Source organism: Humulus lupulus, chromosome 4 (assembly GCF_963169125.1).
Source record: "Humulus lupulus chromosome 4, drHumLupu1.1, whole genome shotgun sequence".
NCBI classification, from domain to species: domain Eukaryota; kingdom Viridiplantae; phylum Streptophyta; class Magnoliopsida; order Rosales; family Cannabaceae; genus Humulus; species Humulus lupulus.
In genome coordinates, this window is record NC_084796.1 from 8109027 (window position 1) to 8133355 (window position 24329).

A 24329-nucleotide genomic window follows, 5' to 3' on the forward strand; every position below is an offset into this window, starting at 1 on the left:
ATGTCTGCCCTGAGATCCTTGTTCCACGAGCTACAGTGGAAAGGACCCTCGCCTCAAGAGATTTTATATCTCTTTTGTTTGAAAAGTAACCCCTCCCGAGCTCGGGGAGGGGATGGTTTTTACTATCTCTCGAGCTACCCTAAGGAGACAAAGATTTTCGAAGATCTTCCCAACCACCCTCCTGACTCCAAAAAGGCTTTTTTCTGGACAGACGGTCTGTCCCCGTCTCGACATCGTTCTTTCAGGAGGATTCGTAAGTACTCTTGTTACTTTTTTTTTTTTTTTTGAGCTCGGAGTTTTAGCCCTTAAGACCATACTTAGCTGAAATGTGCTTCGCCTTTCAGCTAATTTTCAGCGTCCCTCCCCCTCCAAGACAATGAGGGAACACAGAGAGACCTTGCTCGGACTTCCTTATGGCAGGAGGTCTCTCTCGTATCTTCTTCATGAGGACCAGCTCCGAGCCTGTGGGTTGTTGGGAGAAGGTCAGTCAACCTCTGACTGGTCTAATAAAAAATACGGACGTTGGGAGGAGGTGCCATAGCCCACAAACACCCTTCTTCCGAGGAGAGAAAAGAGGGCACCTCTCCCAGTTCGCTTGAGGAGTCCGCGATCTGGGAACGAAGCCAACGACGAAGCCTCGAGCTCGGACTCAGATGAAGGTAAAACCCTTCCTACTTCGAGAATGTGGTCCCCCACTTTGCTAAAACACAGGCCCAATAGGTTAGTCTCGTGCCCACAGGATAGATACCACTTCTACATATGGAGTTGGGTAGACGACTGTGTCCATAGGTTCGATAGTGGGCTTGGGAAATATGTACCATGTACACCACGGACGAGGTGTGGAATGGGATAGCGGTGCAGTACGGGACCAATGACTATAGGGACCTCTCGAGGTTATCACCAACTTATAGGGAAGGCACTCCCCCCGCCTCCTCTGAAGACGGGGGAATTTCATGGTCCCCGAGCTCAAGCTCGGGGGAAAGTTCCAGTTAGGTTTTTTCTACCATCACTCTATACGTCTGTGATACTGAAGTAACTTGTACACCTCTTTTACTGACTCACTGTGTTGACTTGTGCAGGCAATATGGACTCCGACCTCGACGCCCTTATCGACAATGCGGGTGCCAAGAGGGGCAAACGCCCCAGGGCAGGGGGACTGAAAACTAGCCAGCCGGGGAAAGGCTCCAAGAGATCTAAGAAAACGCCTCCTCCTCCCCCGCTAGCTTCGAGCTCTGCTGCTGCGTCGACTGGCCAGACTAACGCCCCCACGACGATGCCATCCTCGCAGGCCGTCGTCTCTGCAGTGGCACCGGCCTCGCAGGCTGGTATCCCTGTCGTGGTCGAATCCCAACCTCCTGCGGTGGGTCAAACGTCTTCTGCTCAGCTCGCCAAGAGACCTTCTACTTATCAAGCTCAGAAGCTAACCATCTCCACCCATATGGACTCATATGTGGTGGATAACGCTGCCGGACCTCATGGATCTACGCTGATTTCGGATGTCATGTCCCGGATTGGCCAGAGCTACGGCAGTTTCGAGGCTCCTCAGTGGCAGTGCCTAACTGGCACCCGAGACCGCACTGTCCTGTACGAGAAGAGTATCGAGCACACTGCCGCGGTAAGTATCCTTCTATATTCCTTTTGCTTACATTCATACTGTCCCGAGGCTAATGGTGGTTTCTTCCTTTTTTCAGGCTCTTGCTTTCACTGCCCAGCTCAATTACGAGCTGAACAACGAGATCCATTCGAGCAGGACTCATGCCCAAGAGGAGAGGGACCTCCACCTTAGAGCGTATGATGATCTGAAGGCGGCGAATACTAAGCTCGAGGCAGTGGTTAAGGAGCGTGAGGAAATGGCCAAGGAGCTCAGAAAGCTGAAAACTGAACTCGAGGAGCAAAAGAAAGATAACATCCAGCTTCGGGAGACCAACAAGAAGCTCAAAGAGGACAAGACCGCCACCTTCGACCTTATAGAGGATGTCAAAGCTCGCCTTACTGCCGAGTACAAAGAAAAGAAGGAAACGGCGGTCGACTCAGCCATGTACCGGATGTGGGCTTATAACGAAGAGCTGGACACCAGCTTTTTGGGTCCCCACGAGGCGCCGTTTCTTGAACGATGGAATGCTCAGCTCGAGAAGGAAGAGGCTGAATGGCTTGAGAAAGAGAAGGCTGAGCAGCTCGAGAAGGAAAAGGCTGCTCCGGGCACTGTTTCGGAGGAAGCTCAGGAGGATAGTCATGCTATTCGTCCTGAGGGGTCCGGTGCCACTGATGCTGAGAAGGCCAAGGAGACTCCTCTTCATTGAATCTGACCTCGGGGAGATCAGTTATCGGGGCTGCGTCCCCTTATTTCTGTAATTATTGTAATTTATGCCCATGGGGCTGATACAATTTCTTTAACTATTCTTTTACATGCTTTACATTTCTTGGCTCGAAATATTTTGCACCTTTTTATAATAGATGAACTGGTTATGTTTATTTATTCATGCAAACATAGTTTGGATTTAGGCTCGAAATTCGATGCATTCATGCATAGTTTATTCGAATTATCCATTTCCGACCTCGTTACTCATCAAGGTCGGATATTACTTTAACCACGAACTCGAAAGTACTTATATGGTATGTAACATGAATGATTTGGTTATCTTTTTAGTCACTTTTCCTCATCCTTAGTATCTTAGCTCCGAGGTTGTGAGTTCGAAACTATTTTTCTTTAAGATGTTCCAGCCTCGATCTCGACATATTTCGCGATGGGTTTAGGCTCCTATTTATCATCGATCGATAATTTGGCTGGTTTGTTCCAAACCTGTTAAGCTTGCACATCTGGTTAACTCCAAACGTTTTAGGTTTTTGGTAGTCCGGTTATGTCCGAACTATCTAAGCTCGCGTACTTGGTTATCTCCAAATACTTTATGTTTTTGATAACTCGGTTATGTCCGAACTACCTAAGATCGCGTACTTGGTTATATCCAAATACTTTATATATTTTTTATTTTTTAAGCTGGTGGTATGTATACCAATGATGCCCCCTTAATATCCTATGAGTGTGACCATAGGTTATTAAATTAAGAGAGATTGCAAAAATAAAAATAAATTACATGTGAAACAAAGTAGACCTTTCATTTGATGAAATTCAAAAACAAACTAATATAGATAGAAAATCATGGTTACAGGCAACACTTTTCCTATACTATTGATAATAAGGTCTAAGGTGTTCGCCGTTCCATGCTCGTGGTATCAGGCTCCCATCTAATCTCGCCAGTTTGTACACGCCAGGTCGGATGACTGATTCTATCTGGTACGGTCCTTCCCAGTTTGGCCCGAGCACTCCAGCCGCTGGATCTCGGGTTGCTAAGAATACGCGTCTCAAGATCAGGTCTCCCACTCCGAACTTTCGATCTCGAACCCTTTTATTGAAATATCTTGTGGTTCGTTGCTGGTAAGCAGCATTTCTTAGCTGAGCCTCTTCCCTTTTTTCTTCGATCAAGTCAAGGGTTTCTTCGAGCTGAGTGTGGTTTGAATCCTGATCGTAAATTTGAGTTCGAATTGTTGGGATTTCGACCTCGATGGGCAACATTGCCTCGCATCCGTACGCTAGAGAGAACGGGGTATGTCCCGTCGATGTCCGAGCTGTAGTTCTATATCCCCAAAGGACTTGGGGTAATTCCTTGGGCCATCGTCCCTCTGCCTCCTCCAACTTTTTCTTTAGAGAACTCTTGAGAGTTTTGTTAACGGCTTCGACCTGACCATTCGCCTGAGGGTGAGCCACTGACGAAAAGCTCTTTATTATGCCGTTCTTGTTACAAAAGTTGGTGAATAAGTCACAATCAAACTAGGTTCCGTTATCAGATACAATCTTTCTTGGTACTCCATATCGGCATATAATGTTCTTTACCACGAAATCTAGGATCGTTTTCGAAGTTATGGTCGCCAATGGTTCAGCCTCTGTCCATTTTGTGAAGTAATCAACCGCGACCACAGCATATTTTACTCCTCCTTTGCCAGTTGGGAGTGAGCCTATGAGGTCGAGGCCCCATACCGCGAAAGGCCATGGGGATGTCAACATGGTCAGTTCGGAAGGTGGAGCTCGGGGTATCGTGGCGAATCTTTGGCATTTGTCGCACTTTTTCACGTACTCGAAAGAGTCCGTTTTAATGGTTGGCCAGAAATATCCTTGGCATATAATCTTCTTGGACAGGCTATGCGGGGGGTATGGTCTCCGTAGAACCCTTCATGAATTTCTTCAATAATCTTCTTTGCCTCGGGAGGAGTCACACATCTGAGCAACGGCATGGAATACCCTCTTCTGTATAGCCTTCCGTCCAGGATGGTGTAACGAGGAAGTTGATACATTAGTTTCCGAGCCTGATTTCGATCTTTTGGAAGAATTCCATTTTCGAGATAATCAACTATCGGGCTCATCCAGGTCGTCTCTGTCTCGATCATACACACATCTTCCTCGTCTGGCTCAGTAATGCTGGGTGCTGACAGGTGTTCTACGGGTACAACATTCAGCTCTTCATTTTCGGCGGAAGTGGCGAGCCGAGCTAAGGCATCTGCATTTGAGTTTTGCTCTCGGGGAACCTGTTCGATTGCATAAAACTCGAAATACTCTAATGCGGATTTTGCCTTCTCCAGATAAGCTGCCATTTTTGTGCCACGAGCCTGGTATTCTCCCAGGATTTGATTAACCACGAGCTGGGAGTCGCTGTAGCAATGTATAGCTTTGGCCTTGAGCTCTTTTGCTATTCGTAGTCCCGCAAGTAAAGCCTCGTACTCAGCTTCATTATTAGATGCTTTAAAGCTGAACCTTAAAGCAGAGTGAAATTTGCTCCCTGCAGGAGTGATCAGAATAACTCCTGCCCCCGCTCCATTTTCATTTGATGACCCGTCGACGTAAAGTTTCCACAGCTCGTGGGCCGTGGTTGTTACCTCGTCGTCGACTATACCGGTGCACTCCACTATAAAATCCGCCAACGCTTGTGCCTTAATGGTCGTTCTCAGATGGTAGGTGATCTCGAACTGTCCGAGCTCAACAGCCCATTTAAGGAGTCGACCAGACGCCTCTGGTTTAGACAAGACTTGCCTTAGTGGTTGATCTGTTAGTACATGGATAGGATGTGCCTGAAAGTAAGGGCGGAGCTTGCGAGATGATTGGATTAGACTGAGGGCGAGCTTCTCCATCAGTGGATATCTTGACTCTGCCCCCAGTAATCTTTTACTGATATAGTAGACGGGTTTCTGTATTCTCTCTTCTTCTCGAACGAGCACCGCGCTTATCGCGTGTTCGGTAGTTGAGAGGTATAGGAACAGTACTTCTCCCGTCTCAGGCTTCGATAGGATGGGTGGTTCGGCTAAGTGCTTTTTGAGCTCCTGAAAGGCTAGCTCGCACTCATCTGTCCATTCGAACTTCTTACTTCCTTTCAATAAGTTGAAGAATGGGAGATCGCGGTCCGTTGACTTCGAGATGAACCTGCTCAGAGCTGCCATCCTGCCAGTCAAGCTTTGAACATCTTTATGCTTCCGAGGCGAAGGCATATCGATCAGGGCCTTTATTTTGCCGGGATTAGCCTCGATCCCACGAGAGTTGACAATGAAACCCATAAATTTTCCTGAAGACACCCCAACAGTGCACTTCTGAGGATTCAACTTCATGTTGTACTTTCTGAGCACGCCAAAGCACTCTTCGAGGTCATCAACATGGTTCTTATTAAGTTGAGACTTTACAAGCATGTCATCAACATAAACTTCCATGTTGTTCCCTATTTGCTCTGAGAACATCATGTTTACGAGCCGCTGGTACGTGGCTCCGGCATTCTTGAGTCCGAATGGCATGACATTGTAGCAGTAGAGCCCTTTATCTGTGATGAAGCTCGTATGCTCTTGGTCGGGGGCGTGCATGGGAATCTGGTTATATCCAGAATAGGCATCCATGAAGGACATCAGACCATGCCCCGCCGTGGCATCTACGAGCTGGTCAATTCTTGGCAGCGGAAAACAGTCTTTCGGGCAGGCCTTGTTGAGGTCCGAGTAGTCAATGCACGTTCTCCACGTCCCATTGGGCTTCGGGACCAACACTGGATTTGCTACCCAGTCAGGGTAAAAGGCGTCCCTAATGAAATTATTTTCTTTCAGTCTGTCAACTTCCTCCTTTAGTGCTTTCTTTCTGTCTTCATCCAGCTGTCTTCGCTTTTGTTGCTTCGGGGGAAAGCTTTTGTCTATATTCAATGCGTGGCTCGCTACATTAGGGCTTATTCCCACCATGTCAGAGTGTGACCATGCGAAGACATCCTGGTTTTTCTTCAGAAAGCAAATTAATTGCTATTTTGATTCGTCTTGGAGGTGTTTTCCGACCTTCACCTTTTTTGAGGGATCAGCTTCCTCGAGCTGAACCTCCTCGAGCTCTTCCAAAGGTTGGAGGTCAACTTTTTCCTCAATCCTCGGATCGATCTCCTCATCAATTTCTAAAACTGTCCCATCTTTATTTTGTATGACAACGAGTGCTTGAGCGCTCGTTTGTTTCTTTCCCCTCAAGGAAATGCTGTAGCACTCTCTTCCTGCCAATTGATCTCCTTTCAATGTTCCGACCCCGCTTGGAGTAGGGAACTTGAGGGCTAGATGCCTTACAGATGAAACTGCCCCCAGCCCGACCAGGGCGGGTCTCCCGAGCAATACATTGTAGGCAGATGGTAACTCTACTACCACGAACTCCATCATCTTGGTCACCGAGACTGGATAGTCTCCCAAGGTCACAGGGAGTTCAATAGATCCCATACAGGCAGTTCCTTCTCCAGAAAAGCCATACAAAGTGGTTGCACAAGCCTTCAGGTCGCGAAGGGAGAGTCTCATTTTCTCTAGCGTTGCTTTATAAAGAATGTTTACTGAGCTCCCATTATCTATGAGAACTCGGCGCACTCTTCTGTTGGCAAGCTGTAGGGTGATGACAAGTGGATCATGATGAGGGAACTGGACATGGGAGGCATCTTCCTCGGTGAAGGTTATAGGCTGAGTTTCAACTCTTTGGCTTTTTGGTGCCCTTGGTTCGGGTTCATAAGGAGACCCGTCCCCTGTCTTCAACTCATTCACGTATCGCTTTTGAGCATTTCTGCCCCCTCCTGCAAGATGAGGCCCTCCCGAGATGGTTATTACATCCTCTCCATCAATCGGCGGAGGCCTGTCTTCTTCCCGAGATTGGGAGTTATTATTCTGTGCTGCCGGAAGTGCGGCTACTCTCTGGCTTGCAGTAGTCTGTCCAGTACTCTGGTTTTTGACATATTGCCGGAAATAACCTCTCGAGATCAACCCTTCGATCTCTTCCTTCAGCTGTCGGCACTCATCAGTTGTGTGTCCGGTGTCTCTATGAAACCGGCAATACTTACTGGAATTCCTTTTGGACTTTTGATTCCTCATTGGGTCCGGACGCCTGAAAGGGACCTGGTTTTCATTAGCCAGGTATATATTTTCTCAAGACTCGGTTAGCTCGGTGTGTACTTTATATACGGAGTAATACCTTTCTCCTTTCTTTTTCTTTCCTCCTTCAGCCTCGGGGTTATTTCCCTCGCTCTTTTTCCTCTTAGAGGGATTCTCTGAGGTAGGCTGTGAAGCCGCTGGGTCAGCCGAGGTTGAGGCGGAGTTAATGTTTATCGTTGTAGTTTAGGTTTGCGAGGTTGCTTTTAGCGTTGACCTCGCCTCCTCTACATTGACAAATCTCTGCGCCCGCTTGTTAAACTCGGTTATTGACCTCACCGGTTTCCCTTGCATGTCATCCCAAAGGGAACTTCCAGGTAACACACCAGCTCGGATGGCCATCAAGTGCCCACTCTCATCCACGTCTCGAGCTCGGGTGACCTCTAGATTAAATCTTGTCAGGTAGCTTTTCAGTGTTTCGCCCGGTTGTTGTCAGACGTTAGTCAAAGTGGATGCTTCGGGTCTGACTCCCATCATAGCCTGGAACTGCTTCTTGAAGTCTCTAGACAATTGATCCCATGAAGTTATAGAGTGTCTCTTGTACTTCTCGAATCAACTCTTGGCAGGTCCGGCCAATGATGTCGGAAACAACATGCATCTGAGCTCGTAACCTACATTACTGGCTCTCATAATAGTGTTGAATGTACTCAGGTGGCTACATGGGTCGGTTTTTCCTTCAAACGCTGGGACGTGAGGAATCCGGAACCCTTGAGGAAACTGAGTGTTGGAAATATTAGGAGCGAATGGCTCGAGCTCCTCATCAGAGTCCTCGTATCGACCACTCCCTCGTTCATTCTTCAAAAGCCTAAAGGCTTTTTCGAGCTGATCAATCCTTTCTTGAACTAGGTCCTTAGGTGGTGTCTGGAATTGATAGTCATTAATCGTGATCCCAGGCTCGCGTCTCCGTGAGGGATCTCTACGCCCATTCAGATGATTCCTTAGATCCGGATTTGTCTGATCTCCCTTTCCCCTGCTCTGATTCAGATGATTTCGCAGGTCAGGATGACTCTTGCGATTCCCAGTATTTTTACGACCTCGGTCGTGTTAACTGACGGACCTAGTCTCTCCGGACTCATCACTGGTGAAACTCATTGATCGGTCATTTCATGGTGGATCTTTTCTCCGTCGCCTTGTCTCCGCAGTGCGAAATCGAGACGTCTGACTTCTCTCAGATGGTGCGCCTCTCCGCTCCTGGAACGTCTCCCTGTTTCCTTGTCTTTCCCCTGTACGCCCTTGATCCTGATCTCGAACAGGTTGAGCGTTTCTGCGGGGAGGTGAAGGATATCTTATGGGAGACGGAGGGAACCGTATAGGCGACGGTGGTTGTCGCCCTTGCCTCGGCCTAGAGGGTCCAAAATTTTCCCGAGATGGGTCAGTCGCGTTCGGTGCACTACCAGGAACCTGAGTCCGAGCCTCGGCAGGAGCTCGGTTGTTCTCAGTTCCTGCAGGCACTTCCACAGGTGGATTAGGCGGGACCCGAGCTCAGGTACTCCTCTGAGGCCTAGAAGGAGCAGATGGCTCCGCTGGTGCTGGAGGTTGTGTCGGCCTCCTTGTGGCAGCATTTTTTCGTGGACGTCCACGGGGCCTCCGGGGAGGAACGTGCACGTCCCTTGGAGGAGGGACTTGGTTTTCGCACGGAGGCGGGGGCTGAGCCACTTGCGCCTCTGCGGCTATCCTGGTCAACTCCTCGTTACGTTTGTTGGCTTCTGCCAACAACTGTTTCAACTGCCGATTCTCCAATTCTACAATAGGGACATAACGCTCAGGATTGTAGTACATGTCCTCATCCCTTGGTTGTGGAGGTGGTCCCCGAGAATCAGAGGACCCACTTCTTTCATCAGCATCCGGGTTCTCCATTGGTTGTTTTCCAGGGCGCCTTGGGTAATTTTCTTCAGGAGTGTTCTGATTGTTTGCAGCCATGAATCTCTCAGGGATGGATGCTTAAGGCTCTCAATGAAAGCACCAAACTGTTGACGCCGTTTTTCGTCAACAGATAAAAGAAGAGAGCACGTAAACAATTAAAGACAATGGCCAAACGGAACAAACAAATCAAACACACGGTTTTTTACGTGGTTCAGCAGTTAAATCTGCCTAGTCCACGAGTCTCTGTTATTAATCTCAAGATTATCTCTAGGAATTCTTCAAGAATGAATTCTCCAGAGTTTTCTCTCAAGGATCAGAATTTCGGTCCTTTACAATGGTGCATGGCTTCTCTATTTATAGAGAAGGATGCAGAATACTATCCCACATATTTTGGGTAGTTACTCTTTTGTGAATAAAAATAAATGGCTTTAAATGCCTTTAATCAGATAAAAAAGGAAACGTCCCTGAAGACCAAGGAATGCATAACTGACTAAATAATATCCCACGATTCTTGGGGATTTACATCAATAAATGAGGATTACATCCCATGTTTACAATACTTGTAGATATTTAAGGTGGTTATAGCGTATCTTCAAGGCTTCAGCATCTCAGGTTTCATGTCATTGTGCGAGCCACTGACATCTCCCGAGCTAACATTGCTTTCGAGATAGTGCATCGAGCTCAAGACCCATGCTCCGAAGTTCCTGAAGATGAAGGTGTTCTCGGAGCTACCTTTCGAGATCGAGATCATTTCGAGGTCACCGCATTCGGGATCATATATCATACTTTGCATGCTCGATTTACAATCCTAGATCATACTCTAATCCTCACGAGACCATTTATTGTGAACTCAGCTTTCGAGGTCATATTTACCATGGCTCGAAATCTGGGTATAACAATAATATAACAATTATATTATAAAAGCATTATAAAGTAGCATAAAACTATTAAATGTTTTATAATATAATATAACAATTATAATTGTTTATATTATAAAACATTTTAAAGTAGTTTAAAACTATTAAATGTTTATAATAGACTATTATAAACATTTTATAACACTTTAAAATATAAGACTATTCACATATCGTAAACTTATATACTTTTATAACACTTTAGATGGCGATTGACAAGACTTGGACGACATTGAGAAATCGTGCTTGTCGAGAATATTGGAACGGTCGACAAGCTTTTTTGACGATGGCGTCGGAATATAAGGATTCCTCTAGTAGAATTAGGTGTCCGTGTGTTAGATGCATAAACAATAGGCTTGAAACTTTACCTATGGTGAAAGCACACGTATTCGATTAGGGTTTTCATCGAGGTTACGAAAAGTGGATATATCACGGTGAAGCGGAAGCAGATGTTGCCAATGTGGTGGACGCCAACGATGATGATGTTGATGAGATGATTCCAATGGTCGAAGACTTCCTTCTACCTACAACCGAAGAAGTTGAAAATAATCCTGCGGCGGGACAATTTTATGACGATTTGTTTGACGAGATAGAGGCTGAGTTATATCCTGGTTGTAATTGGATATCTTCTCTTAACTTTTTAGCAAAATTATTGCATTTGAAAGTTAGAGGCAAGATTCCGAATAAAATCTTCGATGAATTACTGAAATTACTAAAGCTTGCATTTCCGAAGGGAAATAAAATTCCATCAACCTACTACGAGGCTAAAAAAAGATTACAGAAATTAGGGTTAGGGTACGAGTCAATTCATGTATGTGAACATGATTGTTGTTTGTTTTACAAAGAGCATTCAACTAAAGAGACTTGTCCAATTTGCGAAAGTAGTAGATGGATTTCTCCTGAAAAAACTGATGGAAAAAAGGTACCACATAAGGTGATGCGTTACTTTCCATTAACTCCTCGATTAAAAAGACTGTACAGTTCAAGACTTACAGCGAAGCAAATGTTATGGCACTATACTGGGAAATCAAAAGACGATGGGATAATGAGACACCCAGTGGATGGGTTAGCGTGGAAGGATTTCGATGCCAAACATCCTGATTTTGCTAGTGAACCTCAGAATGTTCATTTAGGTTTAGCTGCAGATGGTTTCAATCCGTTTGGCAACATGAGTCAAGCATAGTATGTGGCTTGTGGTGTTGGCTAACTACAATCTTCCACCTTGGATGTGTATGAAAGATAATAATTTCATACTATCCATTCTTATTCCTGGACCAAAATCACCTGGAAAGGACATGGATATATTCTTGAGACCATTGGTGGATGAGTTAAAGGAGTTGTGGGTTAATGGCGTCGATACAAGAGATAGTATAACCAACACTATGTTCAAGTTGCGCGCAGCCTTATTGTGGACAGTTAACGATTTTCCTGCTCGTAGCTATTTATCTGGATGGAGTGGTCAGGGATACAAAGCTTGTCCGACGTGTAATGAAGACACAACTTCTGTTCAAGTGATCGGTAAGACATCCTACATTGGTCACAGAAGATTCCTTCCAAGTAACCATCGAATGAGAAGAGACACTCAGTTTGACGGACAAATTGAGAGAAGACGTCCACCAAGACGTTTTACTTGTGACAAAATATTAGAACAAGTAAACAAACTTGTACCACAAGTTCCTGGAAAACACGAGATGTTTGGAGGTGTCAAACGTAGGGGTATTGCAGAAGATCAAAATTGGAGGAAGAAAAGCATATTTTATGAGCTTGATTATTGGTCTTCAAACACTTTAAAACACAACATTGATGTCATGCATGTGGAGAAGAATGTGTGTGATAGTTTGTTAGGCACTATCTTGGATAATGATAAATCCAAGGACACCACTAATGCAAGACATGATTTGAAAAAGTTTGAAGTAAAGGAATCGTTGTGGATATATGAAGGTGACAGCGGAAAGTTAATGAAGCCTCATGCCCCTTATGTTCTCACATCTGATCAAAGAATGCAATTTTGTAAATTTATTCGAGATGTGAAATTTCCAGATAATTTTTGTTCCAATTTAAAGAAGAAAGTAAATGCTGATTTAACAAATATCAGCGGTTTAAAGTCCCACGACAGTCATGTAATAATGCAACGATTACTATCAGTGAGTGTTCGCAAGTTTCTTTCAAAGAGTATATCGACTACCATTTCTGAGTTATGTAACTTCTTCAGGCAAATTTGTGCAAGAACTATAAAGGTTAGCGATATGGAGGAAGCACAAAAAGATCTTATTCTAATATTATGTAAAATGGAACTCATATTTCCTCCAGCCTTTTTTGATATAATGGTGCATTTGATTTTACATTTTCCTGAAGAAGCAATTCTGGGTGGACTGGTATTTATGCGTTGGATGTATCCTTTTGAAAGATACATGAAAAAATTAAAGAATTACGTTGGAAATAAAGCTCGTCCTGAAGGGTCGATAGCCGAGGGTTATGTTGTAGATGAGGCTTTGACATTTTGTTCGATGTATTTTAAAGGTGTTGAAACAAGATTTAATCGTCTTGATCGCAATGCAGATGAGGTGACACCAAGAAATCTTTTTGTATTTCAATCGCAATGTCGACCTATAACAAAAGAAACTCTAAAGCCTCTTGATCGTGCGACTCGTGAACAAGCAGAGTGGTACATATACAACAATTCACCTGAAATTCAGAAATATTTGGAGTAAGTTTCTTCCCAAAAGTTGCTTTTATTTCATTGAAAATGCTTTCAACTGATTCAAAAATTTTGTTCTTATTTATAGTGAACACTTAGAAGAAATCAAACACAAATATCAGGATGGAGATCATAACATTTTACATAAGAAATATTTTCAGCGATGGTTTCACAAGAAGGTGAAAAAAAAAACCTACCCTATATTCTTTCATCCTTTTAAGTATTTTTTTCAATTCTATAATAATTTTATTTATTCTTTTAGATATACGACTTACAAAAGCTTGGATCGTTAGATAATGGTGACGAGTTGCTAGCTTTAGCATCTGGATCAGATCATTTAGGAGCTTATTACGAAGGTTGTATAGTGAAATGTGTTCGATTTATGTCAACCAAACGAGATTTAAAGAGGAGCACTCAAAACAGTGGAGTATTTGTTGCTGGAACAGAAGATTTTAACTATTATGGAATACTTGAAGAAGTATTAAAGTTAACATTTACTGGCACATATTTTGTGACATTGTTCAAGTGTAAGTGGTTTAATACAGATCCAAGAAGGAAGAAAATAATTGTAGAGAATAATATTACTAGTATAAACACTAGCGGGGAATGGTACAAGGATGACCCATATATACTTGCAAATCAAGCGAAGCAAGTATTTTATCTCGATGATTTACTTAGAGGAAATCAGTGGAAAGTTGTTGAGGGTGTAAACCATCGACAAATTTGGGACGTCGAGAACTGTGAAGCTAATTCAGACATTGATGTGGTACATGATATTAGCTCATCAAATTTTGTGTTGACTGTGGATCTCGGCGAGTTGGTTATGCTACCTACTCAAAATTCGATTGACATTAGTACAGTACAAAATTTAAATGTTAGTCAAGAGGATCACGAGTTAGGCGATGAAGAAGCAGATGAAGAATTAGATGAAGAAGATGATTTATTAATTGATTTTTGTGAAGATGATGTTAATGCTAATTTAGTTAATGATGGAAGTGATAGTGATTATTAGTTTTATGTAATGATTACCTTTGTAACAAACACAAAAATTTGAATTTGAATCGTATTTTCCAATTTATGTTGATATTGATTTTGTTTAATGTTATTTCATTACTTAATTAAATTTGATGATATTAAATCTTAAATTTGATTTCTATTATTATTATTAAATCTTAAATATTTATGAATACAAGAGACATGTCAGCTGATATAGTATCACATCACGGTGGAGATGGTGGTGGTCAAGACCCCACAGATCCTAGCAGGATACCCTCAACTTGCGAGTCAGGTTAATATGTAAATTTTAGTTATGTGATATATTATAATCGCAATCTGTTTAAATGTTTAAGATTTACTAATATTTTTATTTTTATGTATTAAACAAATTAATAGATCGTCCTGCAAGAAGGAGGGGACGTGGCCCTGCCAGTAATGTTAATATTAAAAAACAAAGGCGGGATGCTGGCAAACCACTTGAATTGCAACTTGATCCGGCGACAGACAAAGTGGTTGGTACTGAGCACCAAGCTTTTGTTCGTCAATTGAGTACTAAAGTTACATTACTATTTCCGGGACATTATTTAGATTTTAAAGATGTTCCTCAGCAATATAAAGACCAGGTCGTTCAAAAGATGAAGGTAAAAAAAAATACCTAATTTTTTTATATTATCCATTTTAGTCTATAAAAATTTAAGATGCGCAAAAGATATTCAAAGAGAAAGAATATTAGGCATTCTCATTTCTAAAAATATTATTCTAGAAATCCGAATGATTTGGATAGTGCTCTCAATGCTATTCCTGACTTGTGCTCGAAGGAGAGCTGGAAAGAAATCGTCGATTTGTTTCTGAGCCCAAAGTTTGTAGCGCGATCCACGCAGAACAAGAAAAATAGAAAGGAAATGAAGTATTTGTCGACGCAAGGCTCTAAATCAATGGCAGCGATCCGTAAGGAATATGTAAGTAAAATACTTAAATTTATTTGATATTATTATATTATTAATTAAACTAACACTATTATTTTGTAGGATGAACCTGATGAGCATGCTATTGATGCTTGGAGAGATACTCATATAAAAAAATCTACGAAGACTTGGGTTAGAGAAACTTGCAAAGAACTACATGTAAGTTAAATTTTTTTCTTTCTTTATTGATCTTAAATTATAGTAATATTGGTTTTTTAACATTTTCCTTTGACAGGAACAAATGACCCAAGAGATGGAGAGGCAAAATATTCAAAGTAGTCAGTCAGGTTCGGAATCTGCTTCTAGTGAAGGTTCTACTGCTAAATCAATACAGTATCAGGTTATGGATAAATTCCTTGGCTCGAGGTCTGATTATCAAATAGGAGTGGGATACAGGCCTAGAGGCAAAGGGAAGAAATCAACATCTAGCTCCACAAGTCAAAGTTCAAGCCAAACTCAGTCACAAGTTCCTACTAATGTGACTCCAGAGATGATGGGAGTTTTGGCTGAGATATGGGTTAAGATGCGTGATAAAGTCGAGTCAGGAAATTTTCAGATTGATTCTTCCCTCCATGACCCACACTATGAAAGTTTATTGCAGCAGTTCTTACCTTCTCAACAACAAGGTAGTACATCTAATCAAAGCCCGGGGACGTCGTCGATGCCACAGCAACCACAACAAAATTCTCCAAACATATTTGGTGGTTCCTCTCAGTCGCCACTTTTTAATTATATGTTTGGACTTTCTTCCCAGTTTCCTCAGACACAACCTATGGGAAGTCAGTTTGGAGGATTACCGCAGCAGCAGCAACAACCTATGTATGGTCAATTTGGGCCGTTCATGCAGCAGCAGCCGGTATATCCTCATTATGGAGGATCGACACAGCAGCCCGTTTATAATCAGCAGTACTACACTTCTCCGAATCAACAACAGCAGCAGTCTCATTTGATTCGCACACAGCCTCGGCCATATTATCCTTTGCCGCCAGTACCACAGACTCATGAAGGTTTGAGTCGAAGCACGAATATTGAAGATTTTTTAAATGAAACTTTTGATGAAGACAATAATAATTAGTTTAGGTTTTATTATTTATTATTAAATTTAAGTGTATATTTTTTTATTTTGAAAAAACAATTTTAGTATTTTAAAGTTGTATTTTTAATTTGGATATTAATTTAAATAATATTGATTTTATTTCTAAATTTTATTAATGTTTTTTTAATTATAAGTTTAGTTATTTATTATTAATTATATATAATTTATAAAAATTAATTATTTTTTAAAAATCTATTTTACCATTACCGGCGGATTATTGCCGGCGGAAACCGCCGGTAATAATTTGTCAGACGTGATTCTGACCAAATTATTACCGGCGGGCTCCGCCGGTAATTGTCCGCCGGTAAAAATATTATTACCGGCGGGAGGCTAGTTCCGCCGGCAATAATGGCCTTTATCGACCGGTTTTTACCGATGGATATTTGCCGGCGGATTCCGCCGGGAAAAGTATTACCGGCGGCTTTCCCCACTATTACCGGCGGTTTTCTCCGACGGTAATAACTGTTTTTCCTGTAGTGAATAGAGGCAAATTAGGAAAATAATACATAACCAAACGTGTAAAGTAGGGTAGAATAATACTTGACTTCTAAATTATTCATATATATCACTATTTTTCTCATTTTATTGTATCAATCTCTACAGCCATGTGTGATTGTAAATCTTTATAATATATATGATTACGTATAATTTATCAAAGACATGTTTGAATGTTATTGTATAACTAATCAATGATCCGAAAATACTAACGCCAATTTTGTGCAAACCATTCATAACATTTAAAAGGTCTAAAAAAATACAGATAAAAAAAATTTGTCGTAATGTGTGCACACACTAAACATATTTACACAACATATTATACAATAGAGCATAAGCACCCCAAGGATCATTCAAACTCCTAGGATACCTGGCTACTTATCTCTTCACTAATTCTCACGGTCGCGAACCATATTAAAATTTTGTATTTAAAGAGCCATGTAGAGATTCTCCTCATTCAGGATGAAATTTTTCATGGAAATTCTTAATGGACACAATCAGCGTTGCCATGAAATTTTTCGAATGGAAAAACATGCATTTTGTAAATTATGTGATAAATTAAGAAGTTATGGTTTAACATCCACTAGAGGTGTGAACTTAGAAGAAGTTGTAGGTATGTTTCTAATGATCTTAGGGCACAATCTTGGAAATCAAATGATTCAAGAACTATTTCAACGTTCAGGTGAAATTGTTAGCTGAAAATTTAGGCATGTTTTAAAAGCAATGATGAAGCTTGCTATTGAAGAAATTAAACCCCATGAAAATTGCGATGATACTCCACAATACATTCGACAAAATCCAAAGTATTTGAAATTCTGTATTTTAATATTAAATGTGGAATACTAATTAAGTTGTTTCAACAGATTTCAGTTTTGTTAATGCTGCTTATATAACTATTACAACAGAAACAGAAAAACAGGTAAAAATTCAACACACGAGAATTTTTTCGTGGTTCAAAAATTCATTCAGAGAACTTACATCTACGGGACCACGCGCAGAGAATCAATCAATTAGTAAAGAAATAATGTGTACAAAAGCATCGACTTAAACAATGTAAGATTCCCTCTTAAACTATTATCGCAGTCTTATTGTACTCTTCTCTACAAATCTGGTTTTGATGAAACACTCATTCTCTTGAAATCCCTTCAAAGAATAGCGAGTGCTTACTTCCTCCCAAAGTGAGACTTAGATAGAATCATCTCCTGAAGATCCTTATGAACACGTTCACAATAGACACTACCTATTTACAAAGGACTAGATAGATATCCACAAGTAGACTCAACACTCTCACAAAGACTATGCTAATCTTAATGATGAATTGTTTGATAGAAATTCTTTTATGTTGGTCAAGTTTATGTTCGGGGTCATTGGTATTTGTTTAGTGCTGCTGAAATTGCCAAGATACTCAATGTGCCTTCTGTTGTTACCAATGATGCGGTTGATTTCAACAAAGATAAGGTTTTATCTGAATTGGTGGGACAGAATATGATTTGGGAACAACACTCAATTCTCAATGTGTCTGATCTTACTCATTACTATGTCGTGCTTCACAAATTTGACATCAACAACTGGATTCCCACCACTCATTCATCCACCATCACCTTAATATTTGACATAATTATAAAACGGGTCAACACGATTATGACACGACATTATTAAGGTAAACACGAACACGACACAATTATTAAACGTGTCAAAAATTCAAACACTAACACTATTATTAAACGTGTCACTCAAACTCATTTATTCTCGTGTCGTGTCGTGCCATCATGTCGTGACCCAAATTTTCACCCCTAAACTTGAAATTATATATTGTAGCAAGATGTAACCTCATCCATCCATCCATCCATCCATTGTATAAGAAGAACCACATTTTCTTTTCCAAAGTTTAATTTATGTCATTTCTAAAAGGGCAGTATCCTCTGCCTTTAATTTTTTCTTCAATAAAACAATATCATGGTACGCAGTAGGCCAGGCTAAGGCCAGAGGGAAAGCTCATATTGACTCAGTCAATGCTTTATCTGTTGGGGTTTTATGCCCTAATTAAAACCCAAATTCTTTGTAATCTCATTTTATTATCAATAAATGAATAGAAATCATTTTCTGACTTGGTCAATCACTTTGCTCGCATGTGTTTATTTTCATGATTATTTGTTTAATATAAACTTCTATTAAATCCCGAGCATATAGCTAATCTTATTTATAGTGACGTAATCACAGTGGAATATAAATATGATTATATGTTCAAAATAAGTTAGTCCTAAGATTAGTCAGTGCACCGGATTTACACTGACTTGTCAATCTACGATATGATATACTTACACATTACAGTGTTATGTTCTTTCCAGAACATTAGCAAAGTAGATAAGATCAGATGTATTTGTTATATCGGACAGGACCGATATTGACAGTTGATAAGATAAGTAAACATATCATTATTATCTATTCTAGTCATATCATATAGTTGACCATAGGTCAATTCAATCTCAATTCTGAGTGGTTAGTATTCTAACTGATTGTATTATTTGAGTTCTTTGACTTGTTCGTTACCAGCTTACCCTACGGACTAGCCCATACTTGCATCTTGGGAACTTGGTAGTATAATTGAGTAGGAGTGTTAATCATAGATATGAACATCTATAGCTTCTGATGAAGAAGTGAAATGATGGTTTCCTTTTAGTTTGGTTCAAGGTGTTAAATGATAGAGATCTCATTTCAATAATTAAATTAGTTTACTGAAATATCATTTACAAGGAACTAAGTGTTTTAAGAATAGAATACAATGAGGGGTAAAACGGTATTTTAGTCCTGTCTCATTGTAGACCATCTATAGAGGATTGAGTGACAATTATGGTTGTAACAATGGATAATTAATAGCGTATCTATATTTGTTATAGAGCGTTTTATGAATTCAAGAGTGCAATTCCAAGTCTATAGTGGAGTCACGAGGAATTAATAAGTTAGTAAATTTATTTGTTAAATTTATGATAACTTATTGGAGCTTGATTTCATAGGCCCATGGTCCCCATTGTACCTTGGATAAAATCATCTAGATAGTCTCAATTAATTGATTTAATCATCAATTAGAATTATCAAAGTTGACCAGGTCAATTTTGGATAGTTTCACAGAGTTGTGTAATTTTGAGAAGAATAGAGAAATTATGGTAGATTTATTAATTAAGATAAATTGGTATATAAATTAATAAATAAATTTAAATAAAGGTTTAAATTATAAATAATTAATTTGATAAAGGATTTAAATAATTATTTAATTAATTAAATCAATAGAAAATAATACAGGCCTTGATTTTAAGTCCAATGGGCTTATAATCAAATGGGAAATTTCACGGGCCTATAGTCCATGATAATTTCGACCTAGGGCTTCAAAATGACTGTTATTTTATTGATTTTTTAATTAAATTAAATGGCCTAATTGAGTCTATAAAAGGAGTGCTTAGTGAGAAATTTGATAAGTCACAAGTCAGATTTTCTGATAGTTTTAGATTCTCTCTAAACACAAGTCATTTTCTAAACCTCTTTGTTATTTTCTCTTCTTCTCTCTATATCTATCTCATGTGTTGAGAATTGCCCACACTAGTCTAGGTGGTTCTAAGGATACATTGGAAGATTGTGAAGAAAATAGAAGATCGTTCAGTTTCTTGATAATACTCTGCGACAGAAAGGATACAAGAGTTAGAGAAACTGAAGGAAGGACTCTTAATTCCGCTGCGTATACTGTAAGTATCATATTATTTGTTTCTCTTTGAATTCAATTTTAGAAACATGTTTTTAGGAAATCTCGTATTAATTTGTTTAATATTAGATATATATGAAAATAAATAAAGATCTTATATAAGCTTATCCAACAACTGGCCTCAAAGATTTTGGTAATCTTTATTTTCATGCATGAACATGTTTAAAATTGGATAATATGATATGTTTGAATAATTGGATGGTTTTTCATGTTTTTATGAACATATTGATTTTATGTGAATTTTAACAATTTTTAAGTTATTTTGTTGTGTTTTCTATGCTATTAATTTTTATATATGCTTTATTTTGTGTAAAATATGTTAAAAATTAATTAGAAAATGGTTTTGGTTTGAAAAATTGCTCAAAAAAAAATTTTGAAAAAAATTTGCACTGGCTCCCATGTGCGCGCGCACCCCAGCCCCGCGCGCGCGCCACCAGCAGCCAGAGCAAACTCGGGTGAACAGTATCCCGACAGTACTATTCATCCAGAAATTTTTTTTTTTAAAAATAAATAAAATTAAAATTGTGGAAATTTATAATCAAAACTAAAATATCTTTTTTGTTTGTTGAGATTATAAATAAGATATCTTTTTTAAAATAAGATATTTTTGTTTGTTGATATTTAAATAATTAGATATTTTCTACAAAATTCAAATTCAAATTTAAAAATAGACTAACAACTTAATTTTACATATTTTAATATATTAAAATATTAGAATTATGATATCAGATATTTAAGATATTTTCATTTAAATTCTTGATATTTTTATTAAATCTTTATTTGAAAATATAAATATCTTTTTATTCTATAGTTTTTTTGTAATATTTAAATTATTTAAAATTTGAACATTGTTAGTTAGATATTTTTATGGATATTTGAATTTGCTTAACTATTTGAGATATTTTAGGGTTGTTATAACTATTTTTATTTTATTATTTTTAAATGGTTAAAATATTAGATAATAGTTGTAACAACACAAGATATTTGTGGAAAATGGTTTAGATATTGATTTTAAAATTTAAAATTGGTTAAATTTTGAAAAATATCAATTTTTTTCAGCCAATTAATAAAAAAAAATATTTTAATAAATGGGATTTAAATTAACTTTGGTTAATTATTGATAAATCCTATTTAAATTAAATTAATTTTTTTTTTCAAATTAACCTAAAACCAAGTTGATTGTTGATAAATGAAATTTAAATTAACTATTTTTTAATTGTTGATAAATTTCATTTAAATTGACTTATTTTTTGTAAAAATTTAATTAATTTGAATTTTTTTTTTTGATAAATTCTAGATAATTAATTGTGGTATTTTTGAAAATGAAATAAATTGTGGTATTTTTGCATAAATTCATAGAATTGCTCATATAGTAACATGATTAGGCCCATCCAATTATAACATGTCTGTTTGCACTATATGTGATATTTTTGTAATTGGGCTTAGATGCATATAGTGGCCCATATGTTTGTTAGATATATAGTATTTTGCCAAATAAAATATTCATAAAATGATAGGTTTTATTTGGGCCCATTAGAAAATGTAAAGTTTAAATTCCTCTCTTGTGGGTGATTCCACTTGTGAAGGCCCATTTGCTTTGCATGACTATAGTGGGCCTAATCAATTAATAACAATTAATAAACGAAGGTTTAAATTCTTGTCTTTTGGACCTTGTATGGAAGATAGGGGGCATTTGTAGTGGGAACGACATACTGGACCCAGCCCTCCTCCATACAAGCCCAATTGTTAAGGCCCATTTACCTGAGTTGGACTTAATTGTATAGGTTCATTATATTAGTTAAACCTAAATATTGATTAGCAACAAATTAATTCTAAATTAATTGAATTTGTTTCAATGTGACACTTTAGAATTAATAAGAAATTATAGGACTTTGGTTTTAAAAATTTTAATCTGTTTAATTTTTTTTGGAAAACCATAGTCATTAATTTTCTAAAAATAAATAATAAAAATACTAATTTTAATTTTATAATGAGCTTATTTTAAGGATTTTATTTGATCTCCACCGTTGGTTTAACATAGTCAATAGCTTAATGGGGCCTCGAGGCGCTTTGATTCGTCCCCCTACAGAAGGTGTTTATTAGTTATTTTGACAAGGTTAGATTTCGAAAGATAGATAATTATAGGTCAAATTCTACTAGACTCACCCCTACGGTGACTACTAGGACTAAATCTATGATTATTGAAACCGTGGGTCTAGCTCATAAAATAAGAGATTTTGTTTTCTTATTTTGATTGAATAGTAGGTTGTTAATAATGGTGTCCATTATTAAATGAGTTTACAACTCTATTTAACTAGTGGTATTTTTGACTCTCGCCAACCGGGACAAGGATATCATAGATTAGTTAAAAACCTAAAGAAATAGAGATATGATAGTTTTTGGAATTTTTTTCTCATATCTTACATATTTTTTGTATATGCTATTTCTTGAAATTTGTGTGAATAGAAGTTTTATTGAGCAAATGTGATTGATTTCTATTTTATTGGTACTTTGTAGTTTTGAGTTATGGCTGTGTCTACTCCCATCCTTTCTCAACTTTCGATGGAGAAACTCACTGCAGAAAACTTCCTTAAATGGAAGCAAAACATCAACATTGTGTTAATAGGTGACAACTCCAAGTTCATCATGACTGAGGAATCCCCAGAAGTTCCAGCTGAAGGAGCTACCAAGTCTGTGAGGGACAAGTATGAGCGTTGGCAGGCGGCTAACAACAAGGCGCGGTACTACATGTTGACTAGTATGGTCGACACTCTCAAGACAAAGATGGAGAATGTCGAGACAGCCTACGAAATCATGGATTAGCTCCAAGACATGTTTGGTGCCAAGTCAGCGCAGACTCGTTTTGAGGCCACCAAGAAATATGCCAATGCTCGAATGGCACCTTCTCAACATGTTCGTGATCACCTGATCAAGATGACAAACTACTTTCAGGAAGCTGAACTGCATGGAGCCATAATAGATGAGGAAACTCAAGTTGGCTTAATCCTCAACAGTCTTTCTCCATCTTTCCTTCCATTCACCACCAACTATGTGTTGAATAAACTCAACTATGGTCTGACGCAGCTCATGAATGAGCTTCAGACTTTTGAGTCTATCATGGGTGGACCTAGTAAGGGAGGAGAAAAGAAGACAACTACTACTACTGCTGCTGATCCAGCTAAGGCTGAAGCTAACCAAGCTTCATCTTCAAAAGCTGGAAACAAGAGGAAAGGTGGGCAAAACAATAACCCCAAGCCTGCAAAAGCTGCAAAGGCGAGTGCACAACCAAGTGCACAAACGCCTAAGGGGAAGACCAAAAAAATCAAGAAAGTTAAAGGTAAATGTTTTAACTGAAAAGATGAGGGGCATTGGAAACAAGATTGCCCCAAGTTTCTAGCAGATAAAAACAAAGGTAATGATTATAGTTCATTTATCTTAGAAACATGTGTTTTAGAGAATGATAACTCTGTTTGAATTATTGATTCTGGATCTACTAACCATGTTTGTAACTCTTTACAGCTTCTTGAATCGTGGGAGGAAGTGAACGAAGACGGCTTAAAGCTTAGAGTTGGGAATGGAGCGTTCGTTGCGGTCCAAGATAGAGGAGGAGCTCGTCTGAAGTTCGGAAATAAATTTTTAATTTTAAAAGATGTATTTTTTATTCCGGATTTTAGTAGAAATTTAATTTCAGTTTCCATGTTGCAATTAGAACGATTTGTTATGACTTTCACAAGTTTTAATATATCTATTTCTTTCAATGGATCACAATTGTGTATTGCATGTTTGGAAAACGGGCTTTATATTCTGCGACCTAACGAACCCCTCGCTCTTAACAATGATTTATTCAAAGTAGCTAAACCTAGGACCAATAAACGTCAAAAGACCGATAACAATAATATGACGTATTTATGGCACTTGAGACTAGGTCACATTGCTATGATAGGATTCAAATACTTACAAAGGATGGACCTTTGAGGGAACTCACCTTAGGTGAATTACCTGTCTGTGAATCTTGTCTAGAAGGCAAACTGACCAAGCGTCCATTCTCTGCAAAGGGTGATAGGGCCAAAGAACCACTTGGTCTTGT

The 24329-nt window shown here is 39.1% G+C and overlaps 1 protein-coding gene across 1 annotated transcript; it reads left to right on the plus strand.

The window, feature by feature from the left end:
* The first annotated feature begins 11422 nt into the window (after nucleotides 1-11422).
* LOC133831849 (uncharacterized) lies at nucleotides 11423-13948 on the plus strand. Its single transcript, XM_062262260.1, has 5 exons — nucleotides 11423-12358; nucleotides 12451-12475; nucleotides 12759-12903; nucleotides 13025-13115; nucleotides 13199-13948. Exons 1-5 carry the CDS (start codon nucleotides 11423-11425, stop codon nucleotides 13946-13948), a joined length of 1947 nt encoding a protein of 648 aa, XP_062118244.1.
* The last annotated feature ends 10381 nt before the right edge of the window (nucleotides 13949-24329 follow it).